We start from the raw sequence: 23767 nt of genomic DNA, 5'->3' as shown, positions 1-23767 counted from the left end.
TCTTGGTAAAATAGAAAAAAAAATAGCAATGTAAAAGATGTTTGGTATACAATATGTAATACATTACAAACAATAGATAATATATTGGCAAAATCACTGACATTTTCCATGACTAAACTGATCAGAAAAAAAACACAAAGCTTTGTTAAGCTCATGGACAAATTCATAGAAACTAATTGTTGGCATTTATTTCAAGTCAACTGTTCATACAAATACTGTACCTGTTTTGAATAAACGCACCAGGGCATTTACTCTTTTTCCTTGGATAAATGTCCCATCACATGCATATATACCCAGTATTATTGAAATAATGAATGTTTATGAGTTGGATGGTGAGAATATTTCATCAGTTGAAAATCGAATGAAATAGTCTCTCCTTACAAAACATGAATTATTGGTTTTGTTCAAATTATCCATCGTAAATCATTGACGAATGCTGCTATAGGCCGTGAAGTTAGGCCATTAAAAAGGCAGTGCTCTAACTTTAGACACAGAGTTTAATAGACGGCGCACACAGACAAGTTGATTTCCGAACACAATCAGTCAACAACATTGCATGGCAAAAATTCTCAAAATTCTAACTTTAGACTCAGAGTTATAGACAGCGCACACAGACAAGTTGATTTCCGAACCCGATCAGTCAACAACATTGCATGGCAAAAATTCTCAAAATGTTTACAGAAAGTATTGTACTTTACTTTATAGATCTCAAAATTATAACTTTATACACGGAGTTATAGACTGTGCACACAGACAAGTTGATTTCCGAACCCGATCAGTCAACAACATTGCATGGCAACAATTCTCAAAAGTTTACAGAAAGTATTGTACTTTTTTTAGGAGGAATTTATGTAATTATACATGTTACCATATTACACCCAAAACACTCCCTCGATTAAACGCCAACCCTACAATCAACTCTTCCCCGCCCCCAAAAAACAAAAACCCCTCCTGAACAATAAACATCCTGAAATAAAGATTCAGTAACAATCTTAGGAAGTTATTTTCAATCACGTAAGTTAAGTTAAGTTTTTCCTGAGCATATTTGTGAGGTCGATGTTTATGAACATATTATCGATACAAATTGAAAGTGGCTACTGTTTTAAAACATAATATGTTTGCATTTCTGTATCGAGTACAACTTCAAATAAAACTCACAGGCACTTTAAAATGTTTTTGTAGAACTGATATATTATTGATATGAAACTGACTTGTGTGTTGTGTTGAATTTTAATTTATGACCAATGATTTCATAACACTGTATCTACATGATCATATTTTCATAAGATTACCATTTCAGATATATATGCAGCACATACTAACCAAGTGACATTATTTTGCTATTTAATATGTGTGAAAATGTTTTCTTAGAAAGATTTTCTTACAATAATAAACACCTGATTATTCTGTTAACACAAAAGTTGATAATTTTTAGATATAATGAATGATTGATCATGGTCATATGTAGCATGTTGTGTGTATCACATCTGCTCCTACCTCTTTACAGCAAGTTATTCACCCCTTCTAAATTAGACGAAGGAAGGATGTGCTGGTAAAATGGAAATGAAGAAAATATGAACAATCACACCTTACATGAGTCAATGGAATCAGACAATCTGTCTCTGATTAAACAACTTTTGTTGCGGATTATGTATAAATTGAGATGATGATGTCGATTATTGTTGTTGTAAAGCTACCTACTTTGTGTATAAAATAATTTTGTTTTAATTTTATAATTGAATATATTAATTTTAGTATAAACATTTTTAATGTATGGTGCCGAAAACGTCATAGCAGAAATCTATTTTGTACCCGAAAGCGGTATACAGTAGATTGAAAAGTCCAATATGGAATAATAAAAAAAATGAAATGTACCAAGCCTAGTAACTTTTGTTTTATAAACAATACAATTAATCAATATTTTGGCATATAGTAATGTACAGTCATAATATTGGTTGGGATTATACGGAATGGTTAAATTCTAAATTCCTACTTCTTGGGGCCCTGTAGCCAAAAATAATAATGTGTTTTTGTTTTAAATTATTTGGAATATACGGTATTTGTTATAGAAAAATTAGCAAAAAGCCATTGAGGTTGGTAAACATGAAATACAAAGCACAAAGGCAGCAAAAAGAAAGGGATGAACAGGTGGCAACACCTTGAGCAAACAATGGGGGGAAAAAACAAAGTAGAAAAATATAAATATATACATCAAAATAAAAAAAGCATGAACAATAAATATAGAAATAAATTTGGCAGGTAGAGATGGATAATATATATGCGGCCAATAACTTGTTTGTGTAGCAATAAAACATTGATGGAATGCTTGAGAATTTTAGATAAATTTTCACAACTGTTTTAATGGTATGATTTCTACACCTTTCTGTAAACCCCAGTGTTTACACACACTGGGGGCGCACACTGGGTGAGTACACTGGGTGAGTTCACACCTTAAATGATGAACTGGGTTTTTAGGCAAACTGTGTACACTGGACTGGTTTATAGCTATCCAAGCAAACTTGTTCCACCACCAGAACTAGGAGCAAATCAGCCTCAAACCCATGTCAATATTGTTGGCCCTTCTTTAGGTACGGTAACCGTTGGCACCCCCTACCTTAACCGCTTGACCAATTGACTAGCAAGTAGCCTAAATATGACAAATAAGCATAATGTAAGGTAAGGGACCAAAATGGTAATATTGACTAACAACAAGAATTAATATCATTTTATATATGTATTATACAACAAAATATACTTTTTAATTTAATTATTGTTTTTACCTTGTTATTAGTTGCTGTTACCAAGTTGCCAGTTGTACTGATTACCATAGGTCTATTATTCATAATGGATGTGGATCAACACCCAAATATGGTATGGCATTCTTTCCTAACATTTATATAATAATATTCACTTGATTAATCTTTTTTTTTTCATATGTTGTGTTAATGATTTACTCAAATATAAACACACATCAAATTGTTGAAATTGATATAGGCCTAGTAGACAAATGAGTGTTATGTGTATCTAATGTTCATTAGCATGATAGAACAAATGGTTACTGCATGTATACAAGAACAAAATGTTAAGCATTGTCTATTTTGAAAGAAATTGCAAACATCGCTAAATATTAATTTAGACACTTTTATGTTCTTTATAATGATGGTATATCATTGAGGTCGATGGTATATTAGTGTCAAAAACATAATGTATTTGTTTTTGTTTTCAACTGGTCCTAATTGCTTATGGAATAAATGTGTGTTCAAGCACAAAATTACTCATACACTGGGTGTGTTGATGCACGCAAGTATTGTTTGGCTATCCTTGTGTTTGATTTGCTGATCAGGGTAACTCTGTTTAATGTCAGTGTGAAATCTAGTACTATTGGACAGGCTTTATTTCAGTTTGTGCTTAAAGCATTGTTTAGTTGACAGTTGTTATGCAAATGAGTACAGCCTATTCTCTCCCAATCTGACAGAAGTAAATCACTAGAGTCGGATACAGAAAAAGCAAGTCACATCAGCGATACCACTTCACTTGGACTATATATTACATAACTAGAAAACTCGATAGTTAAATATTGCAATATCAACAAAAGCATCATGTATTATTAAATCAGCAAGACTGATGTAAAGGATAACATTTTGATTTTTTTCCTGGAAGTTTAGCAGAAATGAAATTGAAAATGCAACGGAGGACTATTTTATTTGTTATTATGTGTTTGTTTTTTCCAATTTCATCTGGTATAGGTTGTGAGCCGAATCCTTGCAAGAATGATGGTATATGCACATTTACAGCATCTTCTAATAGTTATACTTGTACTTGTATCACAGGATTTTCTGGAGAAGACTGTGATAATTGTAAGTTGATAATCTGTATCTACTTTGTCAATGTTTAATTTTAAATTAATCCTTTCAATAAGTATATAAAGTATAATTCATATTTTTTCTTCTTTCATGTTTATTATACCAGGGAGTTGGTTATACTATAACAAAATATTACTGATTTCAAATAATGCTTCATAGCAAATTAATAAGGAGGATGTGTTATACTGGTTATTTATGGAGGCATTATAGTATAGTATCATCATGTCTGTAGTACATGTTTCTTTGATTAAATAGTTTTGTTGGTATTTCAATAATAATAATAATTCTTATGTAGCGATTATATTGCAACATGTTTTTTTATATCAAATTAAGTGTGTTTATTATTAAGGCTAGTAATGTTATGAATGAGATACAGTATTGCATAGATTTATTGGGTCATTCACTTCAAAGAATCATGTTAAGTTCACTGTCTCTTTTTTAGTAGGCGGGGGTTAGGGGGAGGTTTGGGTGGACCAAACAATACAATAATAGAGTGCTAACATGTGATTAACCTGCTTACTCAATGTCTGGTTCAAATCCCACCTCAGACTTAAGAGGTCAGTGAATTATACAAAATGTAAAAGAGCCTCGAATCATAATAAAAACATATTTTGGGAAAGAAATTGTTACTGAATTGAATGTTTGATTGGAAGCATTACATTCACTGCTACATGTTGTGTTAACCGGCCTCTAAGGAATAATTTAACTGTTTCAGATAGCGAAGTGTGTAACAACTCTCCGTGTCTTAATGGTGGTACATGTGTACCTTTAGACACTTTCTACAATTGTCAGTGCCCAGATTTATTTGTGGGATTGAATTGTGAATTGTGTAAGTTTTTAAAATAATTATAGAAAAATATGTTTTTGCCTTTAATATACTTAAAATAAAGCATACTGACGCTAAGTAACATTTTTTAAGGACTCAAGAGTTTTTCCGGGCAACACTATGGTCGCCCTAATATTGAAAAAAAAATATATAAATATGGGTTTCATGGTGAAATGCAATAAGCAGATTGTCTGGCTCCGCCAATTCTTCTCTCCTAGGCCTTTGTGTGAATATGAACCCAGTTGTTAGTGACCCCTTCAACTTATTATGCGACTTCCCCTCTTGTTTTACACAATTCATTAAGTAATGTCATCAATTACTGCTTACACATGAATCTGATAGTAACCTACTGCTAGTATAGTTTATAACTATTGAATTAATAAACACAGTTTAATGATATTGATTACCTGTTCTATTCCTATAATTGTAAAGTGATTACTCAATTCTATACTGTATGCCTACAGTACTACTATAGTTGATACTTGATAATTAATCTAGTCTGTTATTACATTACATGTCTATTACAAATGTCTATATTTGGAAACCATTTCAGCGCGTTCATTATGCGACCCATCTCCTTGTGATAGTGGAACCTGTACTGACAATGGTACATCGTACGAATGCACTTGCAAACCTAACTATATCGGAAAAAACTGTGATTTGTGTGAGTTGGGGTGAATAAAGTAATTTATACTTTGCTAGAGTAGACTAAGTATTGTAGGGAAACAGTTCTGGGACTTCATTTGGCTTATTATTCACATCTGGGTATACTTAACAGTAACTATATGTACCTTTAGTATCAAGGGCAGATCCAGAATCTTTTATAGGAGCGCTAAGATATAATACTAATAGTATGTCAAAAATAGATATTAAAAGGTTGTTCATAATTAAATTCTGTCATAAAGCGGAAATGCTACCCCTGGATCCGCCCTTGATTAAGGCTTAGAAAGTAGTTATTTAAATTGTATACCGTATTTATTCGAATAAACGCCAGTATATTGTATTAATATAAGAGGGTTTTTAGGTTGGGATTTTATGCGAAGGAGGCGTTTATTTGGAAGAGCCGTTTATTTTTTGTTTTGGTGTAATATGATAACCTACTGTACCTTATTTAAGTACCTTATTAATTTATATTATTGTAATAGTTTAGGAAAGAAAGAAAATAATTTACGTTGAACTTAACATGTACAGTACTGTATACAGTAATCAAATAAATACAACACAATTGATATTAAGTTATAAAATACAGTAAAAATTGTATAAAAAATTCTTAGTAAATTGTAGATCATGTCAATGTACAATATTGTGTAATGTGCATGTGGTTGGGGCGTTTAATCAAGGAAATAAATAATTGCTTCTAGGCATTTATTATTCAAAGGGTGGGGGTGTTTATTCCAAATGAAGGGCGTTTTTTTTTCGAATAAATACGGTAATAATACTTATCAGTGTATTTATATTAACACAAGCTTGATGCATGATAAAAGTACTACGTTTTTCCTAGATAAATGATAATATTTGTTTCATAATTTTAATTCTTTAATTTGAATGCTTCTTATACTAATAGTGTCAACAGTTTTAAATAGATAATGACTTATTAATAAATGCTGCATCTATGTCTACTGAATAAATTTTAAATGACATATTGCAAAGTCATTTTATTTCATTCATTTAAGAATTTACTTAAATTTATTATCAATGCAAATTGTTTAGTTGATGGTCAATACTGATAGGCCTCTCTCTATGGGTCAATATAATAATAACATTGGAAAAGATTGTATCAGTTAGTACCATCGCTGGCATTCTGATATACAAACTCTTGCAAAAATAGAATCTTTTATTAAAATGTTTAGCCAGAAAGAGAAGACTACAAACTACAATGCTTAAGATTGCTGTAACAGCCATAAGCAATATAAAAATTACATTTTCTTTAACAATATACAAATTTTGTATATATTTGTACAGTAATTGTATAATATTGTTAAAGGATATAGACAGTAATCTTACCTATTTGGCTTTTCATTGAAAAGTCAAAACAGATTATAATGGTAGACGAATCTATTTAGACAATGACAATACAAATCTGGGTATTGATGAATCTTGACAATTTTCTCACGCTTATAAATCTAAAGCTTTAGAAAATTGAGACGCATGATCAAGTTGGTATAATGCTCAAGAATTTAAGGTTGCTTGCACTTGTCATTAAACTTAGTTTCTTTTTCATAGACTTGCTCTAAACAAATATTGTTTTTATTACTAATGTTTTCTTTCATTACAAGGTTCTTAAAGTGCTAGCCAACTATAGATATCTATGACTTATAATGATGATAATTCAATAACTAATGTTAGTTTGCATGTTGAATAGTGATTTGACTCTCTCTATATTATCTGCTTTTACAGTGTGAGAATTCTTTAATAACTTGGTTTCTTTGTGTATCTTCTCTGAAATTTCTCATGTGTACAATATAAACATAATTTATGAATTTGTTGCAGCAGAAACATGATGATATATATTTTACTGTACTAACTATATTGCAATGCTCTTTATTTTTTTTACCAAATAAGAGCAATATTAAGTGATTGTTGTCCTGCCAGGATTATGGCAGTACACAAGTATTAACCTACAGTACTGTAGTGAATGTACAGTATAAAAAGACAAGATCCATAGAAAATCATTAACGTACTGTAATGATGATTTATCATGATGAGTTGATTGTCAAATCTCCCAATACTAAACTCATTCAAGACTCTTTCGTCACAGATATTACACTTTAGAAAATTTGAATTGATTTATCTAGTAGTATACTAGTCAACAAAAACTTTTTATTTTTTATTCAATTATTGTTTATTGAATTTTAAGCAGCAAGAAAAAAAGTTTGTAATAATACTGTAAGCGGTTATATCTGTGTCAAAGGCATTACATAATCATCACTGACAACAGACCCACAAAAACTAAATTTTCAAACAATAGGTTGTGTAAGAACTGCTTATGTGTATGCATAGGCTTTTGTTGGTACTCAGGTGACTAATTTTTTCCCCAACGACACCCGCCATTTGAAAACTCAGTTCTTTTGAAACATGTCTTGTAACATTTTTTTTTCTTTTTGTGTTAAAATTATCATTGATAATGATGTGTTTTTAACAATTTTTTTATATGCTACAACTATGTTAAAAACCATTACAAATCATAAAGAGTACATATCATAAACATAACAATTGTATGCAATGTTTATGATGTAAAATTTTCAATCTTCGACATGACATATTTCAAAATATAAATAATAATTAAAAAATGTCATATGATTGTACAATAAACAATCTAATGTCGCAGTCATCTGGTTCTGGTAATGTCTGGGCACAGTTAACTACTGTATCTCATGAAAGTTTCAGGAATAACAATTTGAAATCGAGAAAATATATGTGAGATACGATATGCCAAAATTGCACATGCATACAAAAATAGGTGCTCAACTTTCATTCTGAGGAGCTAAAATATATTCTAAATGGGCATTTACACAAAATTTGCATTAAATTGCTTATTGTTTCTTTACATTCAGAGTTCATGAACATGAATGGAATTTATCACATATGAAAAACAAATATCAATTGCAAGAATGGTATTTCTAGATTACTTACTCTACTGTACATGCTGTACAGGATAAAAATGTGTGTGCCTAACAATAAAAAGTCACTGTTATATCTCTTCAAACATGCTCTTTAAATAGATTAGAAATAATCTGAGCATTTCAAAATTTCAATGCACACATTACACATGCGAAGAACACATTTTAGTTTTATGTTGACCCTTGACATAAAGTTTATCTGTCAAGCCGAGTCTCAGCATAGCTAAATATTTAACAATGAATCATTATTATGTTATTATGTATTTTAAAAATATTCCTTCTTACTTTTATTAGCAATGCCATTACCTAAATTTACTTTTCATTACTGTACCATTGTACTCTTATATTAATCATAGTTTGTTATTAAATGATCCAAATCAATATTTTTAACAGATAATGCACCCACAGATGATATTCCACAATTTGATACTTTAGGCCAACCAGCAACGGTATATCTAATTGAAGAAGATAAGCCAGTTGGTAAGACGTTTTAAATTTGTTTAGGTTTAAAAATCAAGTGCAAAAAACTAAATGAACTACAATAAATAAAATGCAGTTTATTATTAGCATTATAATTTCATTTTATTATTAATAATTATAATTATAACTTATTTCTGTCTGTTTTGTATGTTTCTCTTGACAGTAAAGAATAAGAAAAAAAAAATGGTCTACTGTGTAACAGCAACAGCTTTACGATTTCATTTACAACACATGCATTTTTCATGAAATATCTATTATGATTTTTTAATTATTATTTTATTTTGTTTTTTTATAGGGAGTCTGATACTAACACTATCAGGAAGTGATCCAGAGGGTGCTTCAGTTACTTATGGAATAATAAAGCAGGATCAATCACAACCTAACTATTTATCTGTTGGACCTTTCAATGGTGAAGTTCGAATTCTCCAGAAATTAGATGCTGAGGTAAACTTTATTTCTAAAAAAAAAATAGAAAATATGTGTTTATGGCCATAGGCAACCAGCCTACTGGAAATAATATGATGTCTATATAACTGCAAAATATCATTCTTACGTGACTCATACCTACAATAGTTATTATTTGACTGTTACACTATTCGCATGCATTATTTCAAGACTACAGTAATAATTTCGTTTGTATTCAAGCAAGCTATAATTTCAGTGCATGGTCAAATTATAGGTTAATTTGTGCATATACCATTAACACCATAATAAGCAGTATGCTTGATTGGTAATTATTCAAATTTGGTTGGTAATAGTTTGGTTCCAGCTCTTATTCATTTACATAAGTTGTGTGAATTGTGCACCGCTTGTTTATTTTTACTTGTAAAATAGAATTTTGCTAAGTACAGTATAGTATCATTTTTCAGTGTATATGTAAATAGATATCTTACAGAACATGTCTATTGAAATTCAAGGAAATCTGTTCATGAACTTCACAAATAAAAAAAGTGTTATTCATACAAGATATATTAAATAGTACGCCCTCTGTATTCTTTTAATATGGATATATATTCTTTGACATGGACCAAAACATCAGTCAAGTGGCTAAGGCCGCCGGGGAGAGCACCAATCCATAGTTATACAATCGGCACAGGTTCAAGAGGGCACTCCTTGACCATTGTTGTGGAGGACTTAAAGGTGGAGATCAAGAGTGCATCTGGTGTGCACTTTTAAGAACCCAGTTCATCTTTTGGAAGAGTAGGGGGTTACCCCAGTGCACAGGTCCATAAGGTTTATCGCAAATACCTTGATTTCGTGAGAATTGTCATTGCACAATGCATGATGGGAAGGGTTAGGAGCAATAGCGCCACCGTATAATACAAACTTTATATACTGGTGGTGGTGCTATGGCTCCCAAACCCTTCCCATATGCATCGCTCACACAATTTGCGATAAACCTTATTCATCCCTTGTCGTTGTGGACAGACGAACAGGTGGCAGCCCTCGACACGAAGGGACCTTTAGTGTAGAAGAAAGTTGTTGCTTGTGTCGTCCACACCTTTGCGTAATTCAGCCCAGTATGCTGCAAGTTGCAGGTTATTCCCGCATTTTTTTTAAATATCAAGAGTGAGCCCTATCTCTCTCCGAATAATGTTTTCCCTGATATATTTGCCAAGTACTTACTCAGTTTCTGAGTCCTTTCATTACTTATTTTTTTGTAATATCAATGTTAAATATAATATGTAATTTGTGGATTCATTTTCAGACTGATATAGTAATAGGTGTTTCATTTACAATTAGTGATGGTACAAATAATCCTGTAAGTATATAATGTTTTTTGTCATAAAAAAAAAAATAATAATTTCAGCATTTTACACATGACCTACAATTAACCAATGTGCATGAAAGGCCTACATGATCGAATCCTGACAACTACTCCCAACAAGCAAAATTAGCAAACCCCATGAAACTTAATTTTTGTTCTTGTTGACATTTTAGTGAGTATAGTATACAGTACATACACTACATGACTTAAACAGTGTTTAGTCTTTTTGTAGAATTAATTGTTGTTAATAAATATACTAAATTAATGTAAATGAATTCATAGAAATAATGAATTTCATTTGCTACTTCATTTTGGAATATGTAATCACTAATTTAATATTATACAAATAATGAATGCTTATGAGTCTAATGATACAAATAATGGCATGAGGTGAATGATGAAAGGTTATATATCAACGAGGCAAAGCCGAGTTGATATTTTACCTTTCATCATTTACCAAATATAAAATATTCATTATTTGTTCTATATAACATCTACAGTAAATAGTTCCTGTCATTTGAATCAAATAAAATGTAGCCCTTATAGCCAAATGCATACATTTGATTCACATTGATTAAAACAGTAACATTTGGTTTTTAATAATATTATATTGAATGTTATATTTATATGGATTTTATAAACGCACCAACTTTAGTAATAATTATGTCAACAAACGATCAAACAATCCTATGCCTAGCAAGGCTAAAACGCCTACTGTAGGCTATGCCTAGCCTAATATACTAACAGGCCTAGGCCCAGCTTGGCTGAAAGGCAAAACTTAGACAGACAATTAATCAACTCATCTAGGCTAATTATGTTTTTTCCAACGATTCCACGTCTTGTAGAGATGTTCCCATTACTTAATCAAAATCCTACAACTGATCTAAATTTGATCTAAATTAGTATATACATACATATATCTCTCCAGAAATGTACTTTCATTTCGCAAAAACCAGTCATAATATTCTAATCATGGCGAAAGTACAAAATATGTGGCGCTGTTGTATTTCAAAAGCAATAGTATAAAACAAAATATTTTCCCAACGGGAAAAGATTTTTTTTTTTCGTACAGGAAAAAAAGTACTATTAAATGATCGTTTAGTAGTGCATACTATTGCACGCAATGCGACCCACATTCATCCAATCAAATGACAGGAATTTATTTAGGTGTTATATAAATGCTAATAACTTTGCGGTTAAATTGCATATTCTATGTACAGTATACAGTATTATATAACACCTATATAAATTCCTGTCATTTGATTGGACGAATGTGGGTCACATGGCGTGCAATAGTACGCACTATTCAACGATCGTTAAATAGTACTTTTTGAAACATTTTTGTGTACGAAAAAAAAACGTCTAGATGTTATATAAAACAAATAATGAATGTTTTGTATTCGTGTAATGGTACAAATAATGGCACTTGGTGAATGATGAAAGGTTATATCAACTCGGCTTTGCCTCGTTGATATAACCTTTCATCATTCACCTCGTGCCATTATTTGTACCATTGCACTCATAAACATTCATTATTTGTATATTAATCCACTTGGTAATATTCTCTAATGCTTTTTTCTTCTTACAGACTGAAGCTCCATCTTCTATTATTATTCTAGATATTAATGACAATGCTCCTCAATTTGTAAATACACCATATATATTTACAATAGCGGAGGATACACCTGTTGGTTATGTCATCACTACTATCTCAACAACTGACGGTGATACAGGCATTACAGGTGCTGAATATCGAATACTTGAGGTATGGCACGATTTATACACGATACACGACTACAATGTTTATATTTTTTGGAATTATTAATTAATACAATTAACGTTTAGAAGCAACTGTCAATAATAAAGTTTGTTCGTTTATATATCTAAAAATAACAGTACCCACACTCACAGTAAGACATTTTTGCATTTCAAAAGGCAACAAAAAATGGTTTATGTATTTATTGTCAAAGGTTTTGAGTTTATCCCCCAAGGGACCATAAATGTACCTACTTTGTGTTATACCAAATATTTATACTTGGAGACTGAGAGGTTAGAATGTTCCATTCATCGCCAATCAATATGTTTGTATAATAATAATAATAATAATAATAATAATAGATAGATTTATATAGCGCAAATAAATGATCAGAAAATACCCCTATTTGGAGCAAATCATTTAACCTAAATTGATTTTAATTGTCAATAACTAATTATCCAACTCAACTCAATTAGTAAACAGTGTTTCATCAGGTGGTTAAAATCAGTACCGAAACTACGAACCAACTTTATATACCATCGTGTAAAAATTCAAGTTATGCTACATTTACCAAAGATACTTGTTTCATAATCACATCAAGTAGTTAATATCATTGATACATCAACAAGTAGTAAATATCATTGATAATCAACAAGTACATGTGACGTTTTCTAGTGACATAGTTAATAATTTACTAATTATACTAGCATTTATCAAATGAATAACATTTTTGTTTTGAGATACTACTGTACTTATACTCATATTGTATTCAAAGTTGCCAATATTTGTATTTTCAGAATACTTCAGTTATTTCAGTTGATTTAGTATCTGGAGAAGTTCGCTTACGGGAAACATTGAACCATGAGGTCACAAAAACTTACCAGTTTACAATAAAAGCTAATGTAAGTTAACTTCTATAGCTCATATAGTTTGTAATGCTTAAGTAGTACTATATTATAATATCAATAGTACAATGACTTACTTATAACATGAACATTATAAATTGAGTATTTGAAATGCATAATTTACTTTTACAGGACTTTGGAACACCACCTCTTGAAAATACCACTTCATTTATTTTGGATGTACTAGATGTCCAAGACTCTCTGCCAGTTTTTGTAAATAAACCCTATACTACAACAGTGCAAGAAAATGCACCAATAGTAAGTGAAAATCATAAAAAAAGAGAGTATATTACAGTTTTGATCTGTTTTTCATTATTGTTGTTCACCAACCCATTAAATTGAATCATCATTGTTCTGTATTCTCTATCATTCCTCACACATAGCATTATGTAATATATAACATTGTCTTTTAGGGTACTGTTGTCACCACAGTCAGTGCAGTTGACCAAGACACTGGTGTTCCAAACATGATCAGTTACAGTATTGTTGAGGGAAATGAGGCAGGCCTCTTTCATATTGATCCAACTACTGGCAACATAACTGTTATTGATGTCATTGACCGAGAAATGCAGGGCTTCTCTGGTATTATACAACTTACAGTGATGGTAATTATACACATTCATGTTTCCTAAATATTCTTAATAAATCACAGAAATTGTGTGATTTGTTTCTCATTGCTTTTCTCTGTAAACACACCATATAGGTGCATCCCATCAATTCAGAATGGTGTACAATTTGTCAGTTGAAGCATTTTACAAAGATTATGTATTTGTAAAGACACTATCTCTTAAATTGTTGACATTTTCTGAAAATATTGCATATATATATATTAAAAAATTATTATATATTAAAAACATTAAACCAGGTAATCCTAAAAAAATGTACATTCTATGGTTATTTACTGATAAAAAGCTAGGCTCAGTTTTGTAGGCCTAGCCTGGCTTTGTTTTGTTACTGAATTAATTGTCTTTTGGCAGAGTCTGTAATACAAGTCGAGGAAGACCTGGTATTTTCACGATCCCACCAAAAGTGGGTGCATTACAGAAGCAAAATCAAAATATCAATCCATGCGCAATGCTTGCTGGTATTTATAGCGAGCTTATTAAATTATTATAGTCAACTTATTTTTCACATTTTAAGGCGAAAATTATTATCGCAATAGGCACATGTAGTATTTATTGTTACATAAATTGCAGTTTGTGACCTTAAATTATATCGAAAAAATGCATAGATATTGTCTTTAAATTTCAAAGAGTGAAAAACCAGAGTAAATAAAGAAAATAAATGTGTTTTATTTCAAAATCTATTTTTAGGCTACTGAAGTAGGTGGTAATGCTACTGTTAAAACCACTTTTTCAATATCGGTAGAGGATGTGAGTGATCAGCCACCTACTTTCAGCAAATCACAATATAATATTTCTATATCAGAATTTGCTCAACATGGGCAACAGTTACCTCTACAGATTGTAGTGAGTGATGCAGATTTGGTAAGTTAACAATGATGATAACATTATACTTTAACATACTTTATTTCAAATGACTATATTTATTATAACAAAACATTTTACCATTTTAGAACTTAATTTGTGCGGTATTGAAATATTGTATTTGTTTGTATCTTATAATCAGGGAACCAATGCAGATTTCACACTGCGCCTCCATGGCATGTATTCTGAGCTTTTTAGTCCGATTCCACTGCAAGCTACCGGTAGTACAGTGGTTAACCTTACTCTTTTACAATCCATTGATTATGAAAGTAGACAATCATACTCTCTTCAAGTAAGTATACTCTGATTCATTAAAAAAATGATATGTTACGTTGTTGAAAAGGAAATTTATAGGTTTACTCTGTTATTTCCTTGTGCTTTTAAAACTGTACATGCGATGCTAAAAACCCTGAGCTGCACTGCATTGTTTTGCTTGACATTGGTCCAGTGCTTAACACTCACACTCACAAGGTAAGAGTGCAATGTCAGAGGGCACGAGATTCATATTCTCAAAAACCTCAGTACAATGGTGGGGTTGATTTGTTAAAGATATATTGTCCCCGAAAAACATGAAAAAATAAAGATTAATAAAATCAGACTTTAAATACACCATTTTGCAGTTTTAATCAAGTTATTCACTTCTGTAAAAAAAAATAAAAATTATTTAACAAAACACTTAATTTTAACCAAAAACCATTGTCTGACAGACAATTTAGGTATTTTTTACTTTAAATTACATTTTTTCAGGTAAATCATTTTTTTTTTTTCGATCTAGTTTTAGGTTAAAGTGAATTACTATTACGTGACATTAAAATGACATATTCAACAAAAAATTTGAAAAAAAAAACCAAATTCCAGGTTTACAATATCCCCATCTCTTTTCAAATGGTGTAAAAAGGTCTTTAACATGCACTATATGTACACAGGACAAATGGCTTTACATCCCATTCGAAGGACGAGGCAATGAGATTAAAGCATCTTTCCTAAGGATGCAATTAGTATGGTACAGATAGGTTCAAACCCAAGTCTATCACGTGCTAGTCAGATATTATCAGTACACCATCACTTTGGTATATACAGCACCCGCCCTGATTTTCATATGGTCTCCCTCCAGAATGAACACCATTTTTAGAGAAGAGTGCAATTTCAGGAAAATATTTAGAAAATATTCTCACCTAGCTAAGCTACACTTTTTTGAGAAGAAAAAAAGAAACCTACCTAACCTGTATTTTTTGGCCCGTATTCAGCTTCATTCAATCTCCTATTGCGTCTTAATTAGACAAAAATTAGGATTTAATATGGAATGTAGAGAACTAAACCATATATGAACATTTAGAGAAGAAGGATAATCTGGGACTAACATATTTTTTCTTACAGATTATTGCTACAGATTCTACCACTGAAACATTGAGCAGTGAAGCATCAATCATGATTAATGTAATCAATGAAAACGATAATACACCAACGTTTGATCCCTCCATAACATACTTTGCTGATCTCTATGAAAGTGCTGAGATTGGTTACTTTGTAATAAAGGTCAATGCTATAGACAATGATCTGGAGTTACCTGGTGAGGTCACTTACACATTAAGTGGGTCAGACAGGTATGCACCATAATTTCTTCTCGCCTTAAACATTTCTGTGTCAATCGAGGACTTAGGTACTCAAGTTGGAAAAACTCTCTAAGAAATCCATCAAGGCAGCAGCTGACATAAACTACTTACAAAATGTTCATAAAAGCATTATGATTATACAGCAAACTAATAATAATATATATTGTTCCAATATTTATCAGAATGATTTGTGTTTAAAAAGTTCCAACACTTTGAAACTTTTGCAGATTTGAGATCAATTCAACAACTGGTGAAATTTCAGTGGAACAGCAACTCGACTACGAAGAGAAACAAAACTATTTATTGACAGTGACTGCAGTAGATGGTGGCATTCCACCCAAGAGCGCATTTAAGAATGTAACAGTGAATGTGATGGATGTCAATGATAATCCTCCACAATTCACAAGGCAATTATATGAGGCTCACATTAATGAAAATGAAATGTATAGTGTTGGAAAGGAAGTTACAATTGTCCGAGTAAGTCGTATACAAATACTCTTTGTCTTGAGAGTTTGTGATTAAAACTATGGGAATTGTCTCCAAAATAGTAGGCAATCACTGAATTGTAGCCCTAGCTGCCAAGGCCCATAGTTTTAACCAGAAACATTGGCAAAGTATATTTATTTTATTTTATGGATCAAACACACCTACTGTTATTATTTCTAAATTTATTCCCCACTTCCATCTTAACTTGAATATTGTTGGTCATGTGCCAAGCCATGTAGGTGGTACGCAGGCTTGGTTTGATAAGTTATATACAGTACGCTGTTGGGATACAGTATATAGAATGTCATACTAATACTAAGCCTGGACAACCGGTAGGGTTTTTATGATAAAAAATGTTGCTAACATCATGTTAAATGCTATTTGGATGTTAAATTTTTTGTTTTATGCAATTTATTTAGTAATAAAAAACTGCCAAATAGACAGTTCAAGTTTAATACCGGGCACTACCGAGCGCATTGTTGTTATACAATCACTGTATTTGTATTCTGTTTTTAATCTCATTTTTGTTTTCACTCGATAGATTTAATTAATAAGGCTAGGTTTTTAATTTTTGGATTGGGAAAATTAATTCAAAGCATTTTATTATTAGGCAAATGATCCAGATGTTTCCAACAATTATGTAAGATACTATTTCTTACAAACTTTTTCAAACGGAACTAAAGAAACAACTACATCCATCAACAACTTCATCATAACAACAACCAATGATGGCAATGGATATGTTTACACAATAGATGCCTTAGACTTTGAGGTTACTACTATGAATCCAGTTGTTATGACAGTGGTAGCTGAAGATTCAGCAGGTCTACAAGATTTTTCTACTATAAATGTCTATATTGCTGTGAGTATTTAATTTATATAATGGTCTTTCAGAAATGTTTTATGGAATGTATTATTATTTAACAAATTAATGAATGCAAAACAGCTTTAGGTAATAATACAAACCTCTTCATTGGCAGCTTTTATTTCTCATTGGCAGCATTAACTATGTCATGTTTGTATTTGTTTTTTACAAAGGATATAAATGATAATGCACCTATATTCGAGCAACCAAGCTATGAAGCAATTGTGCCAGAAAATCTAGCAAATGGAGAGACAGTGTTGGATGTTTCAGCAACAGATAACGATGGTTCTTTGTTCGGAACACCATCAATTCTTTATTCACTGAGACAACCAAATAGCTTTTTTACAGTAAATGCTGTGTCTGGAAAAATTTCCTCAATAGCAGCCCTTGATGCAGATGGTGAAATGCATACAATTGTTTTTGAAGTGAGTAAAAATAATACATTCATAACAAAGTTCTAATTCAATTCCAAAGGCAAATGACAGAAATGGCATAAATAAAAATAAAATAAATTATTTAAAAAAAAAAAAAAAAATGGATAAAAATTAGTTATATTGTACCAGAAAACCTGAAATGAGACATTGATTATATCAAATGACACAGTTAATGAACTCTGCTGTATACCGCAGTCTCATGACTTGGGTCGCCCACTCTCTATTGGTTGATTGGCTTGCTAACGCTTCATCATGTCAGCAGCCGCTTAATTGCGGAATCTATCACGATAGAAAATTAGAGATAAAATTCTTGATAAAAGCCCCTTTTTATGATTATTAAGTCTCTATCCTCCTCCTAACTTCAGTACCAATATAGTACGAATAACTTTATTGCAATCCAACAACAAAATATTGAAGTTTAACAATAATAGTTTTTCACACCATAAAATTACAACCAAGTATATAGATATATAAAAAACATTAAAACCTATAAATGATACAAAAAATAACAATGTCACTATGATCAATGTTATAACACTCGCATCAAATATACGTAGACTAAAAACATTAGAAGATTGAAATTCTATTGTTCAATTTAAAATATAATTTACAGATGTCACAGAAACACTAACAGATTATATAAATAAACAATTTTGAACGATTACCTCGTGAAATCTAGGGATACCGAACTCATGGCGTGTTCTAAGATTGTTATATATAATATGGAAAGGAGCCCCTAGCAACAAAATGATTTAATCTATAAGGGTTTTTGATTTTGATTAAAAAAAAAAAATCTGTGCACATTCGAAAACAGTGATCTTCTATGGTAATAAACACAAGGAAACTGCAAGGTTTGAAATAAGTATCCAAATGTAATTGGCCATATAATTGGCCAATCTATCCCATGAATTATGATGGATCAATGAAAATGTATTTGATTGATTTAAATATATTTAAATTTGATTAATTTGTTTCATAGGTTGTTGCTATGGATGGAGGTCAAGGTTTAAATCAGATGTCATCTTTTGCTATTGTTACAATTGCAGTTACAGATGTCAATGATAATGACCCTGTATTTGAAGATCGTAAGTAATATGAACAAATAAAGATTAAAATGAGAAAATATCCATTTGAAGTTTGATCATTAATTGTTATTATCATATTTATATGAGGTATGAGATGCAAAATATGACAAAAAGGATGATCATCAATTTTAAAAATGTGTGTGATATAATATCCACTATATTACTTCATTAAATTACTATAAATTTCAAAAAGTAATCTATATTATTTTTCTCCTTGTTCTGGCCTACACACCGTCTCTGAGTAAGAGAATGCCAGAATGGTGGTACTGTACAAAGAAATGACAAACAATTTTATTCATTCTTTTCGTCATCTGCTATGATGAGCCTGAATGTTTTTGTACAGGATTGACATACATATGTTTTTCTAGACTTCCTATAGTAATGAATTTATACATATATAAAAACCACTTAGTAAACCAAGAAACAGCTATAAGTTGTACTTGTTTTTATATTTGTTCTTAGATTTAATCACTGCATATTTACCTGAAAATGCAACAGTAGGAGAACAAGTTTACATAGTCACCATTAATGACAGGGACCAGCTCATCAACAACACAGCTGTAACTTATTCAATTATTGACGGAAATGATGATGTAAAATAATCTTGTATTATTGATTTAAATTTATTATTTATAACATTGAAGTTTTTCAAAGGGTCCACTAATAAACATGGATGATTATCATAGAACATCTGAATAAATTCTTGTCATTTGATTTGAGGAATGTGGGTCACATGATATTCAATATCTACTCAATTGAACTCTTTCTATATCAAGAGTGCGATTTTGTTATGTTCCTATTGAATTTTGTTATATTAGCGTTCATGCGCATAGTCTTTTATATTTCACCTTATGAAATTATTTGTACCATTGTACTCATAAATATTCAAAAACATTCATTATGGTTTGCCTAACTTTTTTCGGAGTAATTATTATAATATCATTGATAATTTATAGTAATTTTTATTGCATGGTATAAATTCAACATACATTGTGTAAAAAGATAATTTACATTGTTGTTGTTATTGTTTCTATAGGGGCTTTTTATTATTGATTCATTAGTTGGAAATATATCTACTACTGGACGACTGGATTATGAGACTACAGCTTTATTTACATTAACAATTCGTGCTGAAGCTATATCATTGCCAGTACCACCTGCGTAAGTAAATATAATTAAAGTACATTTAAAGCTATTTCATTGCCAGTACCACCTGCGTAAGTAAATATAATTAAAGTACATTTAAAGCTATATCATTGCCAGTACCACCTGCGTAAGTAAATATAATTAAAGTACATTTAAAGCTATATCATTGCCAGTACCACCTGCGTAAGTAAATAAAAAGTACATTTAAAGCTATATCATTGCCATTTCCACCTGCGTAAGTAAATAAAAAGTACATTTAAAGCTATATCATTGCCATTTCCACCTGCGTAAGTAAATATACATTTATTGGTTCTTGTGAACATTAAATAGAAAGGTGAAAAAGCTTCACAGTTCAAAATGATCAACAATACGGAGAATACGGTTGATTCTTTTGCTGTTACTAATATGAACTGTTGTTATTGGTGTTTTTAGGACTGGTATGGCAATAGCTATTGTTGAAATATTCATTCAAGATGTGAATGATAATGCTCCAGTATTCACCAAAGAACAGTACAATTTTGAAGTCATGGAGGTAATACATTTAACATTTACGGATTTATATTTTATAATTGTTAAGCATGTAAGCATTAGTTTATAATAAGTAATCATAATTTTGTTACTAATTATATAACATTAAATTAATGTTTTTTACAATTAAATTTCATTAATTTTAGACCATCTTGAATTATATTTTAGAAAATAACACTTTTTATCAACCAAACATAATCAATAGTTATTTCTCATGTCAAGGATAATAGGATATATAATTGTCAATTTTGTTATCGTTATTATTACAATGACCTACAGTATTTATGTAAATTTCATACATCTTTTTATACAGAATTTGATGCCAGATACCTCTATTGGTAAAGTATCAGCTACAGATGCAGATTCAATATTGAATGCTGAAATCAAATATTCAATTATTTCTGGCAATGAGAATGGTAAAATTTTGTTGTTATTTTTTTTATTTTATTTTATTTTATATATTTAAGCAAATTGCCAAGGATAACCATAAGCAAATTCAATCACTATCCTTCTTAACCCTTTCACTGCGTATACCCGGTACTACCGGGTATAAACAGACGTCGTTGAAATACGTATACCCGGTATTACCGGGTATGGGCAAAACAATGATTTAATCGTATTTGCCTATAATATATAGCACCCTCTGTATTTTTTCGATGAACTTGAATATTTTTGGAAGTCATTAAAAAATTTTTCCAGCAAAAAAAACGGCCCTCTATAGTTGTATTATCGTCTTGAAAATAATGCGCCCTCTATAGTTATATTATATATAGTATAGTATATAATAGTATTTCTATTATGGAAAGTTGTGTTGAGTAGCGTAATGGCGGCCATTTTGAAAGTAACACAAATTTACCAGCTCCAATAGGGCAACATGGTGTTTATCACAACACGCAAAAAAAAAAAATTCTGAAAAAATAGTTAGTTTTTGTACTATAGGGAATTTTTCGAAAATGTCATTATTTTCACGATTTTGACCCAAAACTTTGATTTGTGCATAATTTTTATAAAACAATAAAAATAATTCAATTTTTTTTTATATTTTTATTTTTTATACGTATCTTCATCAATATCCAGTTGGAAAAACGTATTCCATAAGAATTTCTTATAGAAAATATAGTTTTTATCATTGATTTGATAAAAAAAACGAAATCCAAAATACCTGTAATGACGTCACATGACGTCATCAATATGCAAATTACTTTTTTTTTTAATACCTAACTGTAGACTAACCCTTTGCCCATCACACGCCACAAAAATAATTACACAATTATCTCAATTAGTATTTTTTTGCAATTAATTAAAATATCATATGTTTTTCTTAAATATATATTACGCACAGAGGTGGGAATAACGCTCCGCAGTGAAAGGGTTAAAGGTGGCAATCCTGTTCACAAGACAAACATATACACACAATGCTCTACATAAACAAAGTCTTTATTACAAGTCTTTGGGAGTGGAGTTGTAAATTGTCATTAGAAAAAATCCTGACATATGACAGGACTTGAACCCAGGACCCTTGGATTGGCAGCCAAGCATCATAACCACCAGGCCACAACTCCACTCCATAACCACCAGGCCACAACTCCACTCCATAACCACCAGGCCACAACTCCACTCCATAACCACCAGGCCACAACTCCACTCCACTTCACCTTTCTGCAGTTTTTCAGTGAATTTCATTTCATTCAAAATTTAAAGAGAAACATACTCATAAATTAACAAAAGCAAATCATAAGCAACATGAAAAAAAATATCATAAAATACATCAACATTTCTTAACAAGTGTAGAAACAGACAATGAAAAAATGAAAGTTATACTTCATAGACAGTCAGTATGTAACGTTTACCTATCCAGAAATCGAGAGAGCCCTCCTTCTTCCATCTTTTTATCATCTCTGACAGATGAAAAAATCTCAAAACCAGATAATGTTAAAAATATCAATGCTGTAATTTAATGTTTCCAATATACTTGAGGAATCTTATTTGATATACTTCATTCATTCTAAATTCGAAATGTGCATAAGACTGATAATCTATACCTAATAAGTATATTTTTAATTATTTTCAGAATTATTTACTCTGAGTTCATCTGGAGGTGACTTAATACTTAGCAAGCATCTAAATCGTGAAGAAAAGGCATCGTACATTTTATTTATAAGAGCTGAGGATTTTCATCAGCCTAGTCTGCACACAGAATCTACTGTTATAATCACAGTATTGGATGTAAATGATAATTTCCCCATATGGATCCAGGACTCTTACTCTGTTAATTTAACCGAGGGAAGTTCACCTGCTTTATTGTTACAGGTATAGTCATTTGTCAATTTTGTTTTTCCAGGTTTTTGTGTGTTATGATTGTTAGAATTACTACATTATTTTCTCTTTTATCTAAAACCACTTTTATACCAATCACAATAATCTTGCATGCTATTAATTATAGGTTCAAGCAACTGATTTTGATGAAGGGAAAAATAGTGATCTGGTATACACACTAAATCCTCCACATGTAGCCTTTTTCATAAATGATAGCACAGGCGAATTGTTTACAGTGACAGAAATTGACAGAGAAGACTCTAGCTTCATCACACTCTTTGTTCATGTTAGAGATAGTAAGTTTTTTGGGGTTATTTTCAAAGGTTTACAGAATCTCACTTGTAAAATGTGATGATATGGCAAACTAATTAATAAGGCTCCAACTTGTATATACTGTTAAATGATTTGTACTGAAAAATTGTATTTTATTTGTGTATTTCAGGTGGAGATGTGTCTCAAAGTGCCACAAACTTGGCTGAAATTTCAATTATGGTTATTGACGTCAATGACAATCCTCCAGTATCGCTCCTTTCTGAATTTATCTTTACAGTAAATGAAAATTCGCCAATAGGGACTTCAGTTGGAATGG

At 30.9% G+C, this 23767-nt stretch overlaps 1 protein-coding gene across 1 annotated transcript in view; it reads left to right on the top strand.

Moving 5' to 3' along the window:
• Positions 1-3486: 3486 nt before the first annotated feature.
• Positions 3487-23767, top strand: part of LOC140051987 (cadherin-23-like) — a 47977-nt gene continuing 27696 nt past the window's right edge. The window contains exons 1-22 of the mRNA XM_072097348.1: positions 3487-3857; positions 8703-8789; positions 9085-9233; positions 10498-10551; positions 12146-12322; positions 13111-13215; positions 13351-13476; positions 13632-13823; positions 14532-14705; positions 14848-14997; positions 16083-16309; positions 16546-16795; positions 17415-17666; positions 17843-18094; positions 19083-19188; positions 19651-19781; positions 20225-20349; positions 20767-20866; positions 21176-21278; positions 22934-23172; positions 23306-23474; positions 23621-23766. Of these exons, the coding sequence (XP_071953449.1) occupies positions 3671-3857; positions 8703-8789; positions 9085-9233; positions 10498-10551; positions 12146-12322; positions 13111-13215; positions 13351-13476; positions 13632-13823; positions 14532-14705; positions 14848-14997; positions 16083-16309; positions 16546-16795; positions 17415-17666; positions 17843-18094; positions 19083-19188; positions 19651-19781; positions 20225-20349; positions 20767-20866; positions 21176-21278; positions 22934-23172; positions 23306-23474; positions 23621-23766 (3501 nt within the window). The 5' untranslated portion in view covers positions 3487-3670. The remainder of the gene's footprint in view (positions 3858-8702; positions 8790-9084; positions 9234-10497; positions 10552-12145; positions 12323-13110; positions 13216-13350; positions 13477-13631; positions 13824-14531; positions 14706-14847; positions 14998-16082; positions 16310-16545; positions 16796-17414; positions 17667-17842; positions 18095-19082; positions 19189-19650; positions 19782-20224; positions 20350-20766; positions 20867-21175; positions 21279-22933; positions 23173-23305; positions 23475-23620; position 23767) is intronic.

Source organism: Antedon mediterranea, chromosome 6 (assembly GCF_964355755.1).
Source record: "Antedon mediterranea chromosome 6, ecAntMedi1.1, whole genome shotgun sequence".
In the NCBI taxonomy this organism is placed as follows: Eukaryota; Metazoa; Echinodermata; class Crinoidea; order Comatulida; family Antedonidae; genus Antedon; species Antedon mediterranea.
Note: the sequence above shows the minus strand (reverse complement) of the source record. Positions and strands in the feature narration are given on the sequence as shown.